At 41.5% G+C, this 23169-nt stretch overlaps 1 protein-coding gene across 6 annotated transcripts in view; it reads left to right on the forward strand.

Moving 5' to 3' along the window:
• Nucleotides 1-23169, forward strand: part of MYLK3 (myosin light chain kinase 3) — a 45095-nt gene that overhangs the window by 5951 nt on the left and 15975 nt on the right. The window contains exons 1-2 of one of the 6 annotated variants that reach the window (XM_032122261.1): nucleotides 2996-3279; nucleotides 5495-5618. In XM_032122261.1, coding sequence (XP_031978152.1) covers nucleotides 5610-5618 — 9 coding nt within the window. In that variant the 5' untranslated portion in view covers nucleotides 2996-3279; nucleotides 5495-5609. Of the gene's footprint in view, nucleotides 1-2995; nucleotides 5619-5685; nucleotides 7690-16802; nucleotides 20072-22155; nucleotides 22222-23169 lie in introns of those variants that run through there. The other 5 variants (XM_032122257.1, XM_032122262.1, XM_032122260.1 and 2 more) reach the window with 5 other exon arrangements.

Raw genomic sequence — 23169 nt, forward strand, 5'->3', positions numbered from 1 at the left:
TGACATCCAGTGAAAGGTTTTCAAAAAGGCACTTTTAAAACAAACTTTTTATTTAGCTGAATGATCACAATTATTATTTCTAACACTTACATAGAGCAGTGTTTTGAAAATAATACCTCAAAGCAGTGTATAATGGGCTGAGTGGAAATTGAGCAAGGAGCCTAATTTAGACAAATACTAATAGCTGCATTCTGAAATACAGCCTAAGTGTTCTGATAGGGAAACATTAGGATTACTCATGAATCTGGTCATCTCAAGATCTATTTTTCTTTCATTGTTGCTCACACCCATTTTAAGAAGATTGGGAGTCTCATCCAAAATACTTAGCTTACATTTCTTGATGCTGACTGGATTCCAAACTTGGCAGCTGCCGTGCTGTTGCTTACAACAGTGGCACGGCTGGCTCTGACACAGTTACTTAGCAACAGGGAAGCTCACGTTTGCTTACAGCTCATGCGTGTGCATCTAAATGTAGTTCTAGAAAAAAAAAAAAGGTTAAAGGAGTTTGGAAGGGGAAACAGATACTTGAACAATTTGTACTGTTCAGTGGTTGAGACTGATGGCAATAGTACATAGGAAAATGAGTCTCCAAATATTTTGTCTTTTAAAATCTTTAGTAGACTGTTAATGTGTTACAAGAATTTGAAATCCAGATGAACAGGACCCTATTCCTACCAACTACAGAATGATCAAAAATAAAAATACAGCAAATGGTTAAGATCAGGGGACATGTTCTATTTTGAGTACCTGTGTTACAAATGGCATTCCTTAAAAACAGGAAGATTCATTATTTGAACATTGGGAATCTGAGAAAGCCATAAAAATTATGCTTTGTGAGACTAAAAAATGGGTTGAGATTATATTAATTAGTTCTGATTGTAGATTGCTGCTTGTCAGTTTACCAGTTCTTTTTTTGCTGATCAAGCTGTGATAGATTAATGGGTTTTTGACAGCTTGCACTCTGTGACTGCAGTAATACTCAAAAGCACAGTGACTTAAAAGGCCACTGTCAGACTGTTACTGTATTATGATTACAGTAATCTCAGTTTCTGGGGTTTCAGGCATGCAGTTTTCCTTATTAGCCAGCACTGGAGCTGCTGTGGGGTTTCCTTATATAGCAAAGGCAGGAAGGTGATTGCGGCTTGCTCCAGACACGAGCGGGAGGCAGGGAGCAGAGAGAGTAAGCCAGGAATGGAGAGGGTAGGAAAAAGACAAGCTGGACTTCGCTAGAGAATGGAGAAAGGTCTGATGATTAGTGTTAACAATGAGTGTGTTCAGGCTGTTTGGGAGAGTGACATGGAAACCTGCAGGGTATCACTGAAGGAAGCAGTGCATTGTATCAGCCCTTGGGAGCTGTGAGGAGCAGCAGGGCAGTTTGGAGAACAAGGAGAGTGGAGAGGTGCTGCATCTGTAGAGGAGTAAGGATACTGCTATTCCAGCTGTTCCCAGAGTTGAGCAGTTCCTTTATACCTAGAAATTAAGTGGTTTGAAAAAAGGAGTTCTCCAGAGGCTGTGTTCTTTTGTTCCTGTGTTGGATCTTCCCCGTCTGTATCCTTAGTTGAGAATTTACTGGGCTTTTCTGTGGGGAACAGATTCAGACATGATAAGGAAGGTGAACAAGATCCCTCCCCCACTGGGGGTGGGATTGAGAGTGTTAATCTGTGTTTTTCAGGACTAAGTCAAAATGGGGAAATATCTTGTGAAGAAGGTTTTTGAGGGCTAGAATGAATCTAGTTAGGGGACACTGATTTAAAGATAGGGGGGGAAAAGTCATCAATCCAGGCTGCCAAAGTTAAAATACAGCTAAAATATTTACCTTTGAATTTCAAATTCAGAATAGAGGATTCTGTAATTCTGATTTCAACATGTATATTCATGTGCTGCATGGGTACTTTATGGGGCTTGCTCACTTAAATGATGTCTCCTCTAGTTAACGAACCATTAAATGAGAGGCTGTAATTACCAACTCTGTGACTGCCTCAGAGTGGGCAAGAGGATATGTGTTAATTCTTTATAAAAACGACAGGATAGTGCATCTACAGAGTAGGAACTTGATAAAAATCTATCATCCCATGCAAGTGACAACCTATTCATCCCATGCTGGGAAACATGCCCGGTCTGCTCCTCTCCCTGCTGAAGGCTTTTCAGAAGGCAAGTAGAAGAATGATGTCAAATAATTTTGGTTCCAGTTACCTGTCCGTGTTTTAAACTAGTAGGCTCTTGAACATGAAATCTGCACTACAGCAACTTTTTGTAAAGGTAAAATGAGAAAAGTTTGTCCTTCCTTTTGCTTTTGCTGTTCATTCCTTCACTAGTGGAGACTAGAAGGGTACAGGTGCTGTCAGGTTGACCTGTGTAACAAGGCTCGGTGTTTCACAGAAGGAAGAGAATGCTACCCAAAAATTGGCCCCATCCTTACAGAGAAGACTTCAATGTGTTCTCCTTTGGACATTTTTTCTGACCATCAAATCCAGGTTTGCTGTGTAATGTGGTAGTTCTCAATGCAAAATCATCTAAATCACCCACCCGTATTTGCCGGGAGACAAAGTACATGTTGAGTCACTTTGCCTCTTAATCTGGTTTCTTTTTTTGGTGGTTGTAGCTATTTTCAAGTCTTCCCTTGGTAAGTTGTCTTTTGTGAGTTTATTCAGCTGCAAACATTATACACACTTGCTTTGGCAGCTGGAACAAAAGCAGAATAATGAAAGAATAAAAATTTGCTGGCAATTGTATTTGTGCTTTGTAGGCAGGATTCGTTGTAGTGCAAATCTTTGTGGGCTAATGAAGTTAAAGTAGGGCCTTAGATAGTATTCTTTTAAACAAAAGCAGCCTGCCCAAAGCTGTCTCTGCTAGTGTTTTCCTTCTGAAACAATGAGAGCGAATGCTGCAGGTTTAAAAATGGAATATAATTTATGAGGCTCCTAGCCTTGGGCATGAGTCCTTCTGTAACTGGAATTTAAAACATAAAATGAATATTAATGAGGTGGGGAGGCTTGCAGACCTGTCCTTTAATACTAATCCATTGTGAGTGGAGTGGCTCTAGAAATGAGCTGATACTGGCACAGAGACAACCGGGAATTGACTGCTCTTAGGAAATGCCTCATCAGTCAAAGTCTTCACAGGCTCCTGAATACTTGTCCTGATCAGACACAGAAGGGCACCTGAACATTTCTGGTATCAATACCCTGCCTGCTGATTCTGTGTGCATTTCCCTGGGGATACTCCTGTATGCTGGCTTCCAGCTCTAGCTTGTTGCATGGATGGAAGCGTAATGAAAGGGTAAGTTATCAGTGCAGTTTGGAAGTGCCTTTGGAAGAGAGCTGGGAACCTTCAGTTAGATGTTTAGGGCATAGTCACGGTGACTTAGGCTGGGTGACATCAGTATTAGTAGCTCCCTGTCCCTGATTATTAATGAAAAAAGGTTCTAAAATACTTAAGTGATTTCATAACCCTTAAGTGTGTGTAAAAGAAATGTGCCAAGTGATTAAAGCTTCCCCTCATTTTCAGGAAGAAAGATACTTTGTATTAACCATTTGATCTAAGGAATGTTGTTTAGATTATAAATTTCCTGGAAATGGGATGTTTGTGGGCCAGCACACCTCCTCCTAATTCACAGAGGCTGGTGCTGGGAGATGAGAGAGGTCACCTCAAAAATGCTGAGCCGCTTCGCTTTACTCTGTAGTTAGTGCAGGAATTGGCAAATGTGTCAGCAGCTGGCTGGGAAATCCAGTTCTGATAACCTCTTTACCTCTTCCCTTGTCTTGGTCTGTGCTCCAAATGCACTGGTGGGCTGCTAACTTCTCTCGTTTGGAAGAGGAGTTCTGGAGTGTAAGAATAGCAGACTTGAAGAATTCCTCTAAAAGCCAAAGTACTAACCTTGATCTTGATTTCATTTGTTGGATGTTAACGTGCATGATTTTTGGTAAAATTCTGCATTTATTCTATAAGTAAATGGTGTCTCGTGACACCTACAAAGCCTATACTCAGTGATCACTTTCCTTGCCTCGAGCTCACAGTATTTTAGGTCAAGGCACCAAGCTCTGTATTTCCCTATATGTAAAATCCATTAGACTTTACCCAGGTACTAGAAGAAACTGTAGCTGTGTCCATTGTCACAGCAATACATTTAACTTCGTGAAAAATGGACTATTTCCTTGTGGATTAAAAGTTCTATAGTTGCTACTAATTTGTTGCCTTTAATACTCACAGAATCACGCAGTCCAGAACTGACATTGTGAGACTGGAAATTACACTGGGGGAGAGAGAAGCTCCAAGTTATTTTTCGGAAACTAAATGGGAAAAAAAGCAGTCAGTGAAACTCATCATAATAATTATATTCTTAATATTAATTAATGAAAATACTGCAGGAAGGTGTTGTTTTACACTATGCTTCTGTATTTAGATCTGCTAATGGAAGGTTGCAGGCTGAGCATTGCTCGTTCCAGAGTTCTTGCCAAAGTTTCTAAAGGATTCTCTTTGTCATGCAAGCTTTCCCCCATGGCACAGTGCTTGCATGCTGTACGTGCCTTTGCTGCCACATTAAGTAATACTGTCTCTTTACTAAATCTACACTAACTGCATGGTTATTTGTGCTATTGGAATAAGTCACAAATATATAAAAATACTTCTTTCCCTCCCTTGGGTCTAGGGTCATTGTTAAGCCCTGCACCTCTTGAAAAGCTCTAATATTTGTTCTTTTCTTAGGTACTGGAATGGGGGTGTTTAATTCCCACAGTTATGTGTTAGTAAAAAAGCTGAAGGCCATGTTCAAGAGCTTGATGCCCATGTGGATGGTCTCCTGTTCCACTGAGAGTGGCTGGGTGGTGTTCCCAGTACCAGGAATGCTGCTTCAGGTGCTGCCACAAGGCTGGCAGCATTTGTGCCCTTTCCATGTGGAACGGCTCGGCAGCAGGGGCAGGGCTTTCAACTCAGAGGGCACCAGTGTTCCTGTGCCACTGCATACACCAAGCTCATGTGTCTTAAAAATTTTGGGGCAGTTTTGACCTAGAATTTATGGTTTAGTTTTGCCCTTTTAAAGGGCAGAATGGTAATAATAAATATTAAAGCTATGAAAATATTCTATGAGCTAGGAAAGGTTTAACTCTGTTTTACAGGTGGGTAAGCCAAGGCACAAAAAAGGAGTTAGGAATTATGCAGGGGTCTGACAGTTGAGACTGGTCTCACATTTCTGGAGGTTTAAGTCCAGCATCTGGGGCAGCCTCAGGTTGCCTATATCCCTTAAGCAGAATGTTACACTTTCAGCATCTTGGTAGAACTATCTCGCCTGTATGAGCTGTGCTCAAGTCATCCTGTACTCCAGGCAACCCCTGTTCACTTGTTTGTTGATTAGCCTGAAAAACATTCCCTGCCTGGCAGTAAAAAATGCAGCAGAGCAAGCATGGCCATGTACTCCATGGCTTTGGCCCTGCAAGAGTTCCTCACCTGTTTCTAGTTTTGTCTGTACTTATGTTGGTTTCATTCTGTTTTTTAACAGCATATTTGTTATTTTGCTATACAAACCCAGCTGGAAACACAACACTTGTTTTTGCTGTGAGAGGGGCAGCCAGCTCTGTACCCACACCTCTGGACCTGACATCTCTTAGATCATAATGATTAAGGTACAGTATCTTATCTCCATTGCTCACCTGATTGTTTCAGGGGAGAGTGCACGTGCACCCATCCTGTGGTAGAACGCACTTCTGTTGTGATTGAAGCAGTGAAGCCGTGGCCCATGGCAGGCCCTGGGCCGGCTGCCTGAGGTGCTTGTCCACCTGCTCAAAGGCAGGGCCATAGTGAGAGGCTGTCATTTTGTGTACCCATGCCTCATGGATTCAGCTTAATGTTAGATCGCTTGCAGCTTGTAATCAGAGATAATTCTATTACAGCTTGTTGGCTAAGTGGGAAAGGAAGGCACAGATTAAAACTGAAAACAGATTTGCTTCTACTTCTCTAGAACTTATTTCCTTCTTAGGTCATCCAGCATCTTGGTATCTGTTCTCTTTGTATATTTGTCCTCCATGGACACAAACTTACGGGTCAGAACTCTATTAAAAGAAAATGTATTTTACACAGGGCAAAATAAAAAGGAATTCATTAGCTGAGGACCAAATGCACGAGAAACATAATTTGGGTGCATTGTGGCTGTATATTTAACTGTGTAGGTAGAAAAAAATTAAAAGATCCTAGATCTAGGGCTTCACAAATATGCCTACATGGACTTCATGGCAATGTACACTTGTGTAAGTAGGTAAGGTGTTTTACAGACTGAAGTGAATGGCTCTGTGTGCATAGCATCAGATGTAGAAACAGCGCTTAAGGCATAAATAGGTATGTGAATTCTGATGGAGGATGAACCCTCCTGAATGGTCCTTTTGTGTCCATCCACTGTTCCCTCAATTCCTGTGCTAAAGAAATTGGAAACACAAGAAATTCCCAATGTGTAATATTCCCGTTGTGTTGAAGCAAATAACTTGCAGCAGTTATCAGTGTCACTGAAAAATAGAATAGCACTTGGATAAATGGCAGTCTTGTCATTGCTTGGCTGAAGCCAAGGTGCTGTCCTTAAGTTACAGCTAAAGCAAAGTAAAATTGGATGAAAATCAACGAAGGAACAAAGAAATGCAAAGAAGGGACTGTTCAGTGACGCCAGAGGTCTGGCTGTCATCTTGTATTGTTTCCGTGCCCTGGAGTATCTGTTATCGGTGATTCAGGAAGTGAACTGCTGGGATATGGATAGAACTTAGTACTGCTGATAAGGCAGTGAAATGATTGAAATGCCTGGTGTAGTGTCAGATAAGATGAAATGCCTGGTTTATCATGCAAGCAGAATTCTAGCAGGATCCAGGAAGACTCTGCAGCTTTATTCAGTAAAAAGCTGCAGGCTACCAGGGTGACCACCAGACAAGCCAAATAGAATGGGGACTTTATATCAAGAATCTGCCCTGCACAGATCCCTACGTTTGAGCATGGGAGGATTTTGTGTTTCTGATTACATAAAGAGATTTACGGTAAGGGACTCCTTAGTGCTTTATTGTAAACCTGGTTTGAAAGTGAAAACTTTCTGGATGGCACAGATTTGGTTTCTGTGCCTTTTATAACATGCTCTGTGTGTCTGACATTCTTGGCCAGGTTGTGCAGCCTCTTGGCTTGCAGAACACCTGCCAGTGTCAAGGAGGTGTTTCTGAAATGATGACTGCGGCTTTGCCTTCGTAAATAAATTTACTTTTCATGAGAGCCTTGGCATATTAAAACTTTAATTCTGACTGGAATATTTGTTGTATAGGATGGCAGACTGACATTCACGTGATGTGGAGGTTGGTTGTTACAGCTTTTTGCTTTGGTTGTCATATATGTGACATACGTGAGTTTTAAGACAACGACTCTGTTGGGCAGGCTGACACTGAGGTGATTTAATGAGCAGCCAGCTTCTGCATTAGCCCATTTGACCTGTGGTAAAAGCAGTGCAATCACCTTGAGCGGTGGGCACTCAGTGCTTCAAAGGGTGCTCTGGGGTAGTCCTGGAAAGCTGAGAGATCAGAACCCCACTGTGCAAAGGTCTGAGGGAACAAAGCAAAAGAGAGCTGTGTCCAAAGCTTTCAGCTGATGGGCAGAGCACAGACCCTGTAAGCGCAGAGAGACGTGCAGACGCCACTAGTGGAAGAGAGAATGGGAATCTGCTTTTCTACCTTTGTAAGCTACTCGTTAAAACCCACTGTATTTTCAAGCTACCTGTGAAGTTCAGTTTTAGTTGCTACCATGGTAGGAAGTCTAGGTTTCAGCAGCTTGTTTGCATTTACCTACTTTTTGAGCTGCTGAAAAGATCAGTAGCAGAAAATGTACTTAAGCAACTTTAAAAAGAATTCCATGTACATATAATAATTTTCAAGAAATTAAAAAAAAATAATTGTAGTAGTTGCATTTTAAATTAGAATAGATCAAATTGCTGTGGGGTTTTTAAAACTGTTCTCTTTCAAAATTTTGAAGAAAGGATTTCTTCATGTATTTTGTTCAATAACAGCTGTAATGGGTTTTCTTAAAGAGCTTGTATTTGTAATTATCTTTGTGTTTTAAAGAGCCAGTGGAGTAAATGAACTAAATCAACAGCAATAAACCAAATTCTGGCTCGGTTGAAGAAAGGACAAAATTTCTACTAATTTCAAAAAGTAAGATATTGTTTCAAAGTCTTAAATTCCTCTAATGTAATGACATGTAGTGGATTTAATAGCCAAGAGTATAATATGATTTTTTTTTATCATATATTACATAAGAAACAGAATGGCTCGGAAGACCAGACACCTTTCATATCCCAGTGACTGCATGTTTTGTTGTCTATTTATGGCAACATAGCAGAAAAACATTTTGGTCTATTAATTTGAATATACTACTCATCTGTTCCTCATGTTGAAGAGATAATGATGTGTTTAAATTGTTTGTGTTCAGCTTTTTGTTAAAGGTAATAAACAGCCTGAAATACATGCAATTTTCTCTTGCTTTTTTCTGAAGGAGTGCAAATGGAAGATATTTTCAGAAGGACTACAGAAGGTGGCCCTAGAACCATAAAAACAAATGAGCCAGGGTTTTTTGGACTAGTCGTGTCTTGGGGGAAAATAAGTCAGTACTGCAGTTATCTGTCTCCATAGCATTCTCTGGCTTGGCTCTGTGCAGATCAGAGTTAGTGTTTTGCAATGAAGACTATAATGAGATTCAGAATGTCTTGTTTCTCTGTAATTGATCTGTTGGGTGACTGAGTAATTCTTTGATACTCATTACTTCAATTTCCTTTTCCGTAAAATCAGTGATAATGGTGCTTGTCTTCTGGAAGCACATTAAGGTAAAAGTTATCCACAGGTAAAAGTTGTCTTAGATTTAGTTTGATTCATTGGTTTTCCTTGTTCTCAGTGCACTAACAATCAGAACCAACTTTGTTTTGGATGTCTCACATTGGATTACATCGCTCTGGCCAATTTACCGAACTCATTATGTTTATCTCTTGGAAAATCATTCTTTGTTTTGTTCACGAAGCTAGTACTCAAATTCATGGAACATTGCAAAGGGAAGGATGCTTTTGGAGGATGTGACCAGCAGAGAACATATAAGGATGAATAGTCTTGGACCACATGTGCAATTCTCAGTAAAGCTGGTGAGAACTGCTCTAATGTGTAAGTTTAATATTAACCCTAGTGAGAGCTCTCTTCTCCCAGTGCCAGCCTGCAGGTCAGGTTTGAGACTGTCCCAGCAGGATCTGCTGGGTGTGTGTACAGTTTTGATGTCAGTAGTTGCAGGGGGGAACCTGTTGTTTGCATGTTTGTGGGCTGGAGTCTCCTGGTGCAGTACCTGGGGATCTGCCTGCTGCTGCTCCAGCAAGTGGCTGGCTCAGCTGACTGGGCTGTTGTGGAAGGATCACAACCCCAGGCAGCTCTGTAACAGTGCCCTGCATGTTTTTACAGATTGATTGCAACTCTGTTATTGCTCAGAGGTACAGTGGAGGGGGAAATCGGTGCTCAAGCAATAAGATGAGGCATTTTTTGTCTCTGAAATTAATTGGGCTCTTAGGAGAGGCAGTGATAGGAGTGTTCTAACATGTGCCTGAAGATCAAGTCGCCTGTACTTGCTTCAGGCTTTTCCTTTCAGAACTGAACAGCTTTGATGTTCACCTACATCAATCCTTTTAGCCTTGGTGGCAATGCTGTCTTTCTTCTGCTGACTTGCTGGACCTAACTCTTCTTTTAGGACACAGACACTTAATGAGATATTTGAAGTTACCTAGTCATTCACATAAGTTAATCTTGATGCTCCTTTCCTCATTCATGTTTATGGGGGGGGGGGATATGCATCCCACTCTGTGGGGGTTTTTTGGAGGGGCTAATATCTTGCTGCTTTTCATACTCAGAGTTATTTTTTCTGAGTCATGTGTAGAATTATTTGGAACTCCTCAGGTAGTGTTGGTTCACATCTTGAACTTCGTGTGATTGTTTTCAAATGTCTTGCACTGTGCAACAATTACCTTTGCTTTAATCTCTTTAAACAGTTGTCTCCCATTTTGTGGATGCTTGGACAGCAGAGCTGCTGAAGGAGACCAGGCCTTGGTACCTGCAGTTCAGGCTCCTGTTTACCTGGGAAGTCACTCCTCTCTCTCCTCAGCAGAGCAGCTCTGGGATCCAGGCTCTGGACAGTTCATGTACTGCAGGGCCCAAACAGCCCTCCCAGGGTCCAGATTCTTGGCAGGCTGTGTGCACACTGCTGTGGAGAGCTCACAGACAGGCAGACAGACTGAAAGAAATGAACGGAAGAAGGAAGCCATTCTGAAGGTTTGGGACTTTTAGAAAAATACATGATTGAAAACTTTCTGACCAGCTCAGTTGTTAGCGCTGTTTCCCCAAGCTTTGTGGGAACTCAAGAGGAAGATGTCACGTGCTCCAATTTAAATTTTGCACCACAGTGGTCTGCAGTCTAAATATACTCTATTGAGTATCCTTTCAGACAGTTCATATCCCAGAAACTAAAGTAGTAAACTATATATAGTCTCTGACATTACAATCCAGGTTTGTTTTCACCTTCTCCATGGCTGAATTGAGACAGCAGGAGCTAACAGGTCCTCCTGCTGTTGTCTTCTATATTTGTGGCTCACCTTTCACTCTCTCATTTGTGTCCTTGTTTTGTTGTTCAGGCTTGAGCAGTCCATATGCTTTCTGACTGACCCATCTTAGGCATACTTCTGATTTCAGGTCCCCAATGCTTCCCTTCAGAGACCTGATTCCTGCCAGCACTGTCATTGCGTGTTCACTGGTATTGTATGGGGCTGGGTAGAGTTGAAAAGAACTGCCCTTTTTCTATAAATGACTCTGTTCTGGAAGTTTTCTTGGTGGGTTCCTGTTCCCAGTTTCAGCTGAAGTCCCCAGGAGCCCAGTGTAGGAAGCTTCAGGGTTCTGGTTAATTCTCAGCACCTCTTTAGGAATCAGCACAGCTTGAATCACATCTTCCTTGACCTGTCTTGCTATAAAAAGAAAACAGTTTGCTACAGATTTGATGACTGACCGACTTTCTTGTTTCTGGGTTTGCTTTATGCAGAATTATCAGGTTTAGGGCCAGAAAACACTGGCACAAGCTACCAAATGGTTGTGGGTCATCCCACTGCATGAGGCAGTTGTCACCATGGCCAGCAGGGATGGCTTGTCTTGGTAAGGCAGGTAAAAAGCTGCCAGTCATTGCTGTGGGCCTCGGAGCTTGTTTTTGTGGGCACTTTTATCTGTGTTATGGTCAGCACAGAATCCACTTTTCACTGGATTCAGTTTAGACAAACTTTGTCAGAATTTTCCCTTTTCTTCTTTTGTGGTGGAACAAGAGCAAGAGGCCCCTGTATTTCACTGTTTTCAGGGACTGTATGAAGAGACTCTTGCCAGCTGTAACTTGCTTAACCTCTCTGCGGAATATTGCTGCAGTATTTTCCAGCATCCAGCCCTGTGTTTTAACTCCTCTCCTAATTTCTTGCACTGAGAGGATCTTGTTGTGCTGTAACTGGATTTCTGGCTGGCACTGCCCTACTACCTGTTAGTGACAAATACTCACGGTATCAACTAATATGAAATCCAAACAATTTATATCCTGGATCTTTTATCAGCACTGTTATTTGCTTGCTTTCCTCTGAGTGATTTTTGGCTTTATGGTGCCAGGACTTGGGGCTGTTTTTGTAGTCTAGCACTGATAATCAGTGTGTCTGCGTTTACACTACAGCTGTCTCTGCAATGCAGCTGGAGATCTAATAGCAGAATTCCAAAATCGATGATTTATTAGTTTTAATTCAGGAGCCTCCTATGAGTGCAGAGAAATGTCTGTGTGGCTGAGGAAAATTCATACTCTGGAGTCTGTAGACGGCTGATTTAAGGTAACAAGGTGATTCAGAAGCAAAACTTCCTGAGTCCTGATAGAAGCCTTGCAGAGAGGCACTGGGGGGGTACTTAGTGTTTTGGGAGTGGAAATGGCTGTTCCAAATGTGCTCTGGATTTCTGTTTTTACTGGATATTTGTACTGAGATACTAACCTCAGATGTAAAAATAGATCACTGTGCTAATCATACCCCTGGAGCCCTAATTCAAGGCTTCTCATTCACACCCAGCTGTTCTTAAGCTATCTGCTTTACAGAGATAAACTTTAAAAATTGCTTTCTCATTCCTTGCTCTGAGAAGCTTGATTCCTGTTGTTAGTTGCTTTCTGCAATTCCACTGGCATGTGATATAATGCTCTTATAGGCAAGCTTTTCTGTAGATCACATTCTTTTGTTTGTTTCCTGTATACTTCTTCCAACCTGGTGAAAACTACTGTTAAGTTTAGCTGGAGATGTTTTTCACAGATGGATGCAGCAATTTCTCTGCTTTTTGCCAGACATTGAAACATTCACCTAAAGGAGAGCAAGTGGCTTCTATCTGAGCTTTTAATTACTGAGAAGAGTTTGCAAAACCACTGCTTTTTGTACACAAACTCTTTTATTCTGAATCTTTTTCAAAGTAGTTTGTGTCTAGACTAAGCCTGAACTGATGGTTATTCCTGTCTTTGTGAATGATGTCAAAGCAAAATATCAGCCAGATCTAAATCAGCAGGTGAATACAGCACATAACAGACTTCATTATAGGGCAGATAAGTATTTACTTGATCTAGAATTTCCTTAACATCGTGTTTTGGTTTTTAGTGGGGAGTAGAAATGTCAAAGACTGTTCTTACTTAAAAAAATCCCTGTGCTGTTAAGGTCCTGTAAAGACCATTATTAGCAAGGAGCAGTGACCACAGTGCTTGGTGCTTGTTGTACCACAGTTGGGAACGTAAGTGAGAGAAAAAATTCAGTGACTGAGGCTCCAGCTTACACAAGGCCCGACATGATGGCAGCAACTGCTTTTGTAAGCGCCACCTGGGAGGAGTTTCCAAGGGTGTGGGGCAGTAGCCAAGGCATGCTGGAGTCCAGTCGGATGGTTTGGGAGGCTGGAGGCTGCCTATTGCAAGGCTGCCTGTGAACACTTCCATCACTTAATTCCAGTGCAATCCAGCATGATTTGAGGTGCTTGTGTGTTTTACCTGTCAAAGACCTAAACCACTGCAGTGTAAAATTGTGCTCGAGGTGATGATACCTCAGTCAGTATCCATGAAGGGCGGGGGGGGGGGGGCTGGAGGACAGAGTTCTTGCCTTTTAACCATGGGAATTTAAGTGGAGAAGCAAATAAAGTAGTGTAATATATTCTTGCAACAATTGTCAGTCATGGTGGTGGGAAAGGTGAAGTTGGAAATGATGGTTACAACATGGAAATGATTAACAAGTTAGTACAGCTCTGAGTGTGCATTCTTGTTGGTTTTTTTCAGATTTGAAGCTAAAAAGATCTCCTGAAGTAGGAAGGGAGCAGAAGTGCAGAAAGCACAGTGCAGTTAGGGGATTTTCATCTTCTCAAACAAAAGCATGTTGCTGGCAAAGCAGAGGCTTTTCTGAGGGATTTGATTTGAAGCCAGTCAAATTTCAAGTCAGCAAGAACAATTGTACTGGTTTTAATGTGTTTTGGAGCAAACTCTGGATTATGTAAGTTTGTTTTCCAGAAAAGTTGACTGTCTAGTAATAACCCCTTCTTATGCAACAGGTATGTTCCCTATATGTCTATCATGAGAGCCCTATCCCATTGCTTCCGTGACAAGAATTCCCTTTTACTGATTTTATTCCTGTTGGCATTACTGCACAGCCAGGGCTACTCTTCTGTGTTGTGGCAGATCCCTACTGACTTAGAATTACTTGTACCTGAGCAAACTGCCATTGACACAAGAGCAATTGGCAGGTGTCAAGTGGGCCTCAGGGCTCTCTGCTGAGCTCCCAGTAGTACTGAGAAAGCATCTTGTAAATAAGATGCTTCTTGAATCCTAGGGAAGCTTTTGTGGCTTTAAATCAGCAGGCCTTATGAGGAACTGACTGCATTAGATATAAAACTGCTGAAATTCAGATAAAGCAGGAACAGCATGACTTTTTTGTTCAGTTTTCAGAGGAGAGGTCGTTGTTGGAGGGTGTGGAGGAGTGGGAGCATGAATCCTTACCACTATCCCAGGGAAACATTCTCAGTTGCCACTCTTCTGCTCCAAGTTAGTTAAATAGTTTAATAGCTGCTTAAAAAGAAAATAAATTGAAAGGATGAAAATTCAAAGTAATGAGCTTCTTAATGTAGTTTCTGTGAGTAACAGACTTGGTGGTGAGAATAAGCTCTGGGGTCAAGTGAGTGAATGTGGATGGACAACAGGTGCACTTTTGGCCTCCTGAGAGGCAGAGTAACCTGGTGGAAGGACTGCAGGCAAATGGTAAACAGTGTTATCTAGAAATCTCATCACTTTGATGTAAATGAAATGTCATAATTGATCTGTTCAGCTCTCTGCTGTCAGCTGCCTGACTGAGATGCATTACAGTAGTGCACATGATCTGGGGTTCAGTAACCTATCCTTAGCTGTGCTGCTGCCTGGAGATTTTTCCTTAGATTCAGTTGTCTGAAAAATAATGAAATGGAAGTGGGGGAGGAAGTCAGGACTTGCAAGGGTATTTCCTAATCTACTGTGTTATCAGCTTTCTGTCATTAAATACATAGAAACCCCAAGTTTCTACAGTGGTGGCTAAGATTGAGTGTACCTGGCACCACAGTCATGTTGTGACAGAGATAATATTGAGTTGTATCATGCCAGGGTCACTTGGGGATACCAATAGTGTTCCACAGATCCTTTTACTGGGCAGGTGGATTTCAACCAACAGTGACATGAGTGGTACATTAAACGTGGGTTTCTTGGCCTTCTAAAGCCGGTATGGCCCAGTTCCCGGGGTGATCTGGTCCCAGCAGGAAAGCCAACCATTGGACTAGATGGATTTATCCAGGCTGTATGGCATATCCTGCCTTTGGAAGTTATTCCTCTGAGTTAGAGCCAATGCCTCTTTTGTATTTGCCATTGTGAGAATTGGTCTGTTGCTGCACCATTACCCTGTGGATATAAAAAGTTTACCTTCTGTGCTGTTCATGAGAAACTAGGTTTAATGTTTCAAAAATTTAGGTACCCTAGAAAGGTTCAGTTACCCTTTCATCTGCTGGGGGGAAAAGTAGGAAATTTATGTTAATGAGCTGCAGCAATTAGATGTAGATTAAGTAGATTTTCATTATAACTTGAAAAAGCTGAAATCTGGTTTCTAAATATGTAAAAGATATTTGCTAGGTTTTTTGTTGTGTTTTTTTTTTTTTTTCTGCCTGAGCAGTGTTTATCAGATGTAGCCAGATTGCTCTGAGCTTATTTGCTTTGGCTATTCCTTTTGTGAGCTCCTGATGTTTTGCCACATTGAGTTCTCCATCTTCTTAGAACTCTGTTGCACTGCAAACTTTCCCCAAAGTCTTTAAGTTCTCTATTAAGTTTTGGCTTTTTATAGGCCATATAAAAAGTTATTTTTTCATTTTCCTATGTATTGTCGGCCATCTCCAGTTTTACAATGTTGTTGGAAGCAATGCAACAATCTAATGAGATGATCTGTTTGAGCAGCTGGTTTTAACCTCTGTGACATTTCTTGTTTGGGGTATAAGTCTCTGCTGTCACTTCAGTACATGGTGTAGATTTTTTTTTTTTTTTTACTTCTTGTTTTCTATTCACTCCATGTCTGAGGATTTTTTCCTTCCTTTGGGTCAGACTTAGCAGGGAGGAACTGTAACTAAACTGCCATATGATAGATTTTCTATGGTTAAATGTGACTTTTTCTCTTGTTTTCTGACACCTCTCTCTCACAACTGGGAGAGTGTGTGTGAGGTGAGAGCCAAAGAGGAATAAACTCTTCTCCCCCTTGAGAATAGAAGTCTCTTTGGCATCATTGGTTCAAGGTCACTTGTAGTTCTGTTTCTCCAGCATGTGTGTTCCTTTTCTCTGCATTCCTGAGATACCTGATACCTTGGAGGTGTTCTAAAGGGATCAGAGAAGTTCAGTTCAGCAGACAATGGAATCAAGGCAGTTGCCTGCGCACTTCAGATCCCAGAGCTCGTTTTTTGTTACCTGGAAGAAATGAACAGGAAGCCTCAGGAGACCAATGGTCATCAGAAACTTTGTTCAAGTTACATCCAGACTGGGATGGAGTCTTGTGGGTCACCAACCAGTTTTGGCAATGCCAGCTGGGGTGACTGAGCATCTCTGCTCTCTGCAGAAGTCCTGCAGCATTCCCTGGTATTTGTTGTTCATACAACACACTGTGAAATTTGGGGGTTGAAGATGAAGCACCGTGTGTTGTGGTATCTAAGTGCAAAATGTCATTATAAGCAGTAGCTCCTCACAAAGAAAAAGTGAGTTTAATAGGCTGTGGCACTTGTCACAACAGCTGTGCTTTTTTGTGATGTCGGGCATTTTAGGATTTTTCCCTTATTTTTTGGTAACTGTTGAAAGGCTTGGGACTGGCAATGGAAATAAATACTCTCTCCAGGCTGCTCAAGCAAGATCTGAACACTGGGCACTAAATCAATGTTCTGAACAACAATTGCCTGCTATTGTAATTCAAAGCAAAAGGAATAAAAGGGTTTTTGCCAGTATTTGAGCATATTATTGTTACAGTGGGGATACTGCCAACACGTGTATCAGACAATGAGCCCCGTGGAAAAGAAATATCTATGGACAGATTCTTGCTAGATGTTTCAGAGATGTTTATTTCCCCAGCCGCATGGCTGAGGATCTGCTGAGGAACTGCTGCAATCCCGGGACTGAGGGTCCTTGCCCACGCAGGGGAACACAAAAAACCAATGGGGAACGAGGCTGACCAGGGGCAGGGAAACACCGTGCCTTCCCCCAGGGCCCCTCTCCCAGGACCACATGGCAGGGGGGGAGACCCCAACATATTATCGTCCTGAAGGCAAGACAAACTGTTAGACCTGCCAGAGCCTTTTTTTCTGTTTGTGTTTGCCAGCAGTGCAAAAGGGGAGAGTGTGGAGGAGAAAATGAAAACAAAAAAGAAAAGCTGACCTTAACTTTGTGACAGATGTTTAAAACTTTTCACTTTGGTCCAAATGAGGTTTCTTTCTCTGTCCTTCACCCATCTGTAATTTTGCAGTTGTTTATGGATGCACAGTTTGATGTAAGTAGTGTAATAAGTCAAACAGCTGTATCTGAGTAGGAGGCAGTTGTGGCAGGATATTCCCTGTTCCTCAGACAACACTGGCAAGGAATATTTGCTGCATATTTTTAGCAAGAATTCTCTGTAGAGCATTATCTCAAACATCTCTAAGTGCGCTGTGTGAGCAGTTATTGGGTGGTGACATCTGTTCCATGTAGCTGGAATACACAGTGCGTGTGGCTGAATCCAGGGGAGAAAGGGATGGGATTTTTTTTTTGAAGCCCCACTTTTTGCTTTACACAACATTTACCACTAGTCCATTGCATGTGAGGAGGATTAAATCAGCAGTTACATGAATAATAACACTAGTTAATAACAATTGGGCAGCATTCATGCTTTTTGCTCTCAATTGTTAAATAACTAAGAAGGCAGTTCCAGGTTTTGAAGGAGTCCTGTTTGCCCCCAAGCATGCCCAGAGGCCAGTTGTGCTCGCTGGTTGTACTTGCATTGTTTCCTGGCCGTGTGCTGTGCCTGGAATAGCACATTGGTGGTGGCAAGTTGAGTTCTGAGTGTGCAGTTGGGGATGACTTTCTGTGGCTGTTTCCTTGTTGAAGTATTTGCTCTGCATTGTCTGACTTTAAATACAACACTCTAATGACTCTACCACTTTCTTTTTGTTCCTAAGAGGACAACATTCAACAGGTACTCTAGATTTAGTGAATTATATTGGTTGTTTCTATCTTTTGTCACCAAGCATGTTTATAGGCTTGAAAGAATTAATTACTTGGAGGTATTTGGCTAAAAACTCTGATTATTTAAACGCAGTAGTAGGGTTGCAAGGCATTCATTGCCAGTGTCCTTCAAGATAGAGCTGTATATTTTACTGTGTTGTATGGGATATCACAAAACTTACACCATTCTATCCCCACCACCAGTGACTTTAAAATACTTTTTTGGTCAGGAGAAGTGATATGGCATGAAATGCCAATTTTTCTTCTAAAGTCATTGCTTGGTATTCAAACTCTCCCGTGAAGGTGATGAATAGTCCAAGTCTCACAGCTTTTGCTGTGTTTGGTAAAGCTGGTTATTGGCCTCTAATGTCACAGAACCACCAGGTTGGCTATAATTATATGATGGCCTTGGTAGATGTAACACTTTTTTTACTGTAAAGGTAAAAATTCTTGTCTTATGGAAGTGGCAAGGACTCAACATTGTCTTGAGAGGGTAATTTTAATGCTGCTGCTACTCTGTGGGAAGGATTTTAATGTCTAGGATGTCCTATCTCATACAGGAAATTCACTTTAAGAGTGACATTTTCTTTCCATATGCCCCTTACAAAAAATGAGGAAGGGACTGGAGACAGAGGGATGCTCAGTATCCCAAAGGCTGGGGCTTTGCTGTTGTTTGCTGTCAGGACTCCTGTGGCAGCAGGGTTTCCCCACTGTTCTCCTCCCTGCTCTACAAACGGACCCGGGAAAACCAGACACTGTCGTGTTACAGTGTCACATCTGGCATGGGACAGACTGCTCTCTCTTGATGCCACAGTTCATCCTCTGTGGCAGGGAACTGACTCCCCTTCTGTGTGGTATTGTAAGGGTGCATTCATTAATGTTTCTAAAGCATTCAGAGCTGTGGCAGTCGAGCCTGTGCAGTGTGAAGTGACTCTTTCTGTTCTCTAGGGAATGTAATTTGTGTAGCAGATATGTTGTGATTCAGAAGTGAAAAGCAAGTCAGTAACAAATCGTTTAAGATTTATGATTTAATGATTTCATTGCTAATAGTTTGACTAATTCTGCTGTGCCTTCATAATGATTTTTTTTTTTTAACTTGGTTCATTTTTATAACCGGGGAGAAAGATTTAATTTTAGAAGTTTCAGTTGACAAAGACATGCTGGTGCTAGATACGTATTTCAGATCATTGTCATTGTACTCTATTTTTAAATTCAACTGCCAGCCAACTGAAAGAGCACCCTGTGTTGATGCTGGGTGTTCTGCATCCATGCTACAAAGCTGAATTCTTCCAAGCTGAAGCACAAGGCCAGCCAATTTACTTTTATGTTTTTCCTGTTTAATGAAGGGAAATGTTCTAGCACCTTTTCATTATCACAGAACTAAAATCGGTCATGAAAACAATTCCCCTCCCTCCAGAGGCCTGTGCAGGCATTGGCCATTGTTAAGATGCTTGCCTATCAACAGCCACTCGAGAAAGAATTTTAAATGGTTTTGTGACGTCAAGGAGGCACAAGAAAACATAGTCTGGTGCCAAGTTGCCTCCATCATTGAAAGCCCACAGTAAGAAATAGATAACACAGAAATAAATCTTTTGTGCAGTAGCTATCTCATGATACGTTCTAGTGACTCCAGTAAGTGAGCTTGTCTGGTATAGGAATAGCTGAAGAAGATGAACTTTCAGAGCCTCATTTTCTAATTTATGCTTAATGAAAAGCCAGCCTAATCTGTTTGACTTCCTGCTGTCTGGACACAATGTCTGCGGGGAGCTTGGACCTCGCAGAGGGAAACGCCCTGACAAAGTTTCAGCCTACAAAAGTGAGCAGTTTAAGTACGGTGGACAAAAAACTGTATCTCTTGAATGAAAAGATGGACAAACTGTTGCATTTCCAAGAAGACCTGACAGGCAAACTGCAGCAAGTGGACAGAAGCATTGCTGATGTAGGAAATGGCAGTAACAAGCTCACAGTATCCCGAGCAGCTCCTGATGACACAGATGCAATGCAAAAGGGCCTGAAGGTACCGGACAGTGCTGCCCAAGCTGACGTCCAGAGCATATGCTCAGAAGTGTTGAATTTGGTGAAAGCTGCCCAGCTAGATGCCTCCAAGCATAAGGAGAGGCTGGCAAAGATAGAGAAAAGGGTTGATACCCTGGATAAAGTTACTACATTTGTGGGAGAAGTATTAAAAAATTCTAAAGTAGTGGATTTCATTCTCAAAGGCATTGTGCCCTGGAAGAAGGGGAGTCTGCTGGAAATCCCTGTTGAGGTTGGTTTAGTTTTACTGTTCTTCATTTCACTTTATGACATAGCAGGGCTTTAGGCTTTCCTGTCAATCTCTTGCATGATGTTTAATTCAAGATTTCCTTTCTGTGTTGCTGCTACAGGTTACTGCTGGGACCTTCAAATTGCAAGGCTCTTAAGGCAGGGAGCAAGCTCAAAACAGTGTCTGAGGTTCCTGAAGGGTGCTGGGCAGTCCTGTAATGAGTGTGAGAAGGAGATTGCTACTGTAAAGGAAAATTCAGCTTCTACCAGTGCTCAGAGCTCAGCAATGTCACCCAAATTAGTGACTGAATTGAGGCCCCAGAGAAAAGAATGAGTAACATACTAGAAGTTTGGGTTGTTTGTTTTTTTTTTTTTTTAGAGAAGCTTCTATTTCTTTGTTCATTCACAAATTCTGAATCCACACCAGTTCCTGAAACCTGTGCTGACTTATGGTCATGTTACTGAGAAATTTATGTTGTCCTTAGACATCTTAGTTGTCCTTAGCTACATTTTTTTGATGCAGCTGTGACTTCGTCAACTCCATTGACATCGTTCACTCCTGAAAACAAGTAGTTCTTGTGTTTGCAAGTTCCCAGACATCCGTTCCTAAGCATTTCTTAATTATTGAGGACAGGGAGGGAGAAACAGCAAGGCCAATACTTAACTGATATGGTATTTTGAAATAGATTAGCCTTGTTTTTTAAAAGTTACAGGCATCTGGAATTAGTTCTTTATAATGGGAGTTTCCATTTTTCACTATGGCTTCTATCCCACCATGGGGACAAAAGGGAGGAAAACTGCAAGAGCTGGAATATGTTTATTGATTCCAAGAATCTGGTTGTATGTAGAGATGTGATTACAGTAAGGAGAATTTAGCTCAAATGAAAATGTCCATTTATATCTTAATCCAAATATTTTTTACCAAAACTAAAATGTTTTGATGGGAAGGTACATCTAACCCTTTAGAAGAACAGGGCAGTGCTTGATGCCAGTGTAACTTTTCAGGCTTTCAGTGCTCTCCCTTTTTTAAGTGCCAGCGGCTAAAGTGAGCTGGCTGTTAGGAGACAGAAGAACTTATAAAGTGCTTCAATGAGTGTTGAGAGCAATAAATCATGCATTAGTTATCAACCTTAAATCTGGATAAAGCTCATACTTCCAGTTCCAACTTCAGTTCTACAGGTTTTTGGAGAAATGGAAAAGTCTCATATGTTTTGGGTAAAGCTGTGTTGTTACAGTCACTGTCTGCAGTCACTGCAAAATGCCTGGAGACAGATACTGTCCTTTGCTTGATTTTGTACATGGGCAGATAGAAATTGAGAGGTGAGATGACCTGCTGGTGACAACCTGGTGGGCTGGGATGGGGTGGAGGTCTGTGTCCCAGGCTCTAACCTGTGCCTTGGTTGGAGAACAGTCAGGGTGTACTGGGTGAGCAGTTTTATGGCAAACTGCAATATGACCATCATTGTCCTCCTTTTTTGTTTCTGGTCATGAACACTTTTTGAAATTGGAGCGTAAGGTCAGTTATAAGACCTTAAGATAAGTCTGTGCTTTGATCACAGACTGCTGAGTGATATCTGAACTAGGCTCGAATTAGTGAGGCTCTGTGTGTGTGTACGTGACCTGGCTGGAAAATGTGGAGCAAAGCACAGGTGAACTTAAGAACAAATTACCTTGTGCTGAGCCATGTGCTAACTTGGGTCTGGTTTTTGCAGCCTGCTGTGTGGTAGCAGCACAGACATGGCCAAAGAGCTCCACAGTTGCAGGGGGAGCACAGAAAAAGAACTTGCTGCCTGCTTGTTCCTGCTTTCCAGCCTTTGCTGTTTGTAACAGGGCGCTGCTTATCACAGGCTGGCTTGGGATGGGCTGGGAGTGGGGAGGCTGTGTTTGCATTTCTGGGTGAAGCTGTTTGTTGACAGCATTCCAGGGATGCCATGGGAATGCTTATGGAAAAGTTTTATGGGGTTGGAGTCAACAAAAGACTATGAATTGAGCTTCTTATGTTCCAAACCTCTAACTTCTTACTTAAAAACCAGAGAAAAACACACTGGCATTAAACTGTCACTTACCCAAGGCTTTCTTTGCATGTAGGATTGTGCAAGAATAATGTTCACCCTGGTCATTGTTGCAGGTTTGCTTAGAGCTGTAATAAAAAGGGTAATGATTTTTTCCTACTTTTACTCTTTGGGTGTTTTGAGGTTTTTTTGGGAAGGGGGAGATGGGGAGGCTCTGTGCAATTTGTAGGGTTGGTGCATGAAATCCTTAACTGCTTTTACTAACAGGTGAAGAGCTGATGTGCAGCTGTCTTGTAATCAGTTACCTGCAGAAATACTTTACATGGTGCTTATTTGCTTGTACAAATCAGGATAGGAGGCTGCTCATCACTAGATTTTTTAACTATATGCCAACCACAGGAAATACTATGCCTTTTCCTAATTTTGTGTAATGCTTTTTGCTAAATAGTGTTTGGTTGTAATTTGATTTCACATGTATTGCTGTGTGAAGTCTTTAGTGGTCCTATAACAAAATACCTCTCAAACTAATTGGGGGAAAAACACTGCTTAAAAATAAAAATCTGCTTCCGTTTTTAATCTGTTTTTAATCATTCTAAAGGTGACATGTGAAATGTCAAGTACATACACAAGAGCTACCATAAAGCTAGAGGCTCTTTTTTGGTATCACCTCTATCAGGTCAAATAATAAATTTTTAGATACCTTGAGACAAATATGTTTTGACAAATACATTCAGAAACATTACTTTTCATTCTGTCTCTAGCTAAAAAGCTACAGAAATACAGTGTCATTTCTTTTTCTACTGTGTCATGTTTCACATGTCATACTTGTTAATCAATAGGAATAAAGATGACAGGAGGCAAAAACTACGACAGTGAAAATTTTGAAAGGCAGTGAGCTAATGTATTAATCTGTGTTATGTTGTCTTAAAAGGATGCCTGCCTGCAAGGGCAGGGGGAGATTGGAAGAAGGAAGTGAACACAGCAGTGACTAATAATTCATAAGTTAAGAGATGTTACTTTCCATGTTACAGAGTCTGAATGCCTACATAGTTGGAGGAACCTGGTGGGAAATAGACACTCTCGGCTGTAA

Source organism: Corvus moneduloides, chromosome 12 (genome assembly GCF_009650955.1).
Source record: "Corvus moneduloides isolate bCorMon1 chromosome 12, bCorMon1.pri, whole genome shotgun sequence".
NCBI lineage: Eukaryota > Metazoa > Chordata > Aves > Passeriformes > Corvidae > Corvus > Corvus moneduloides.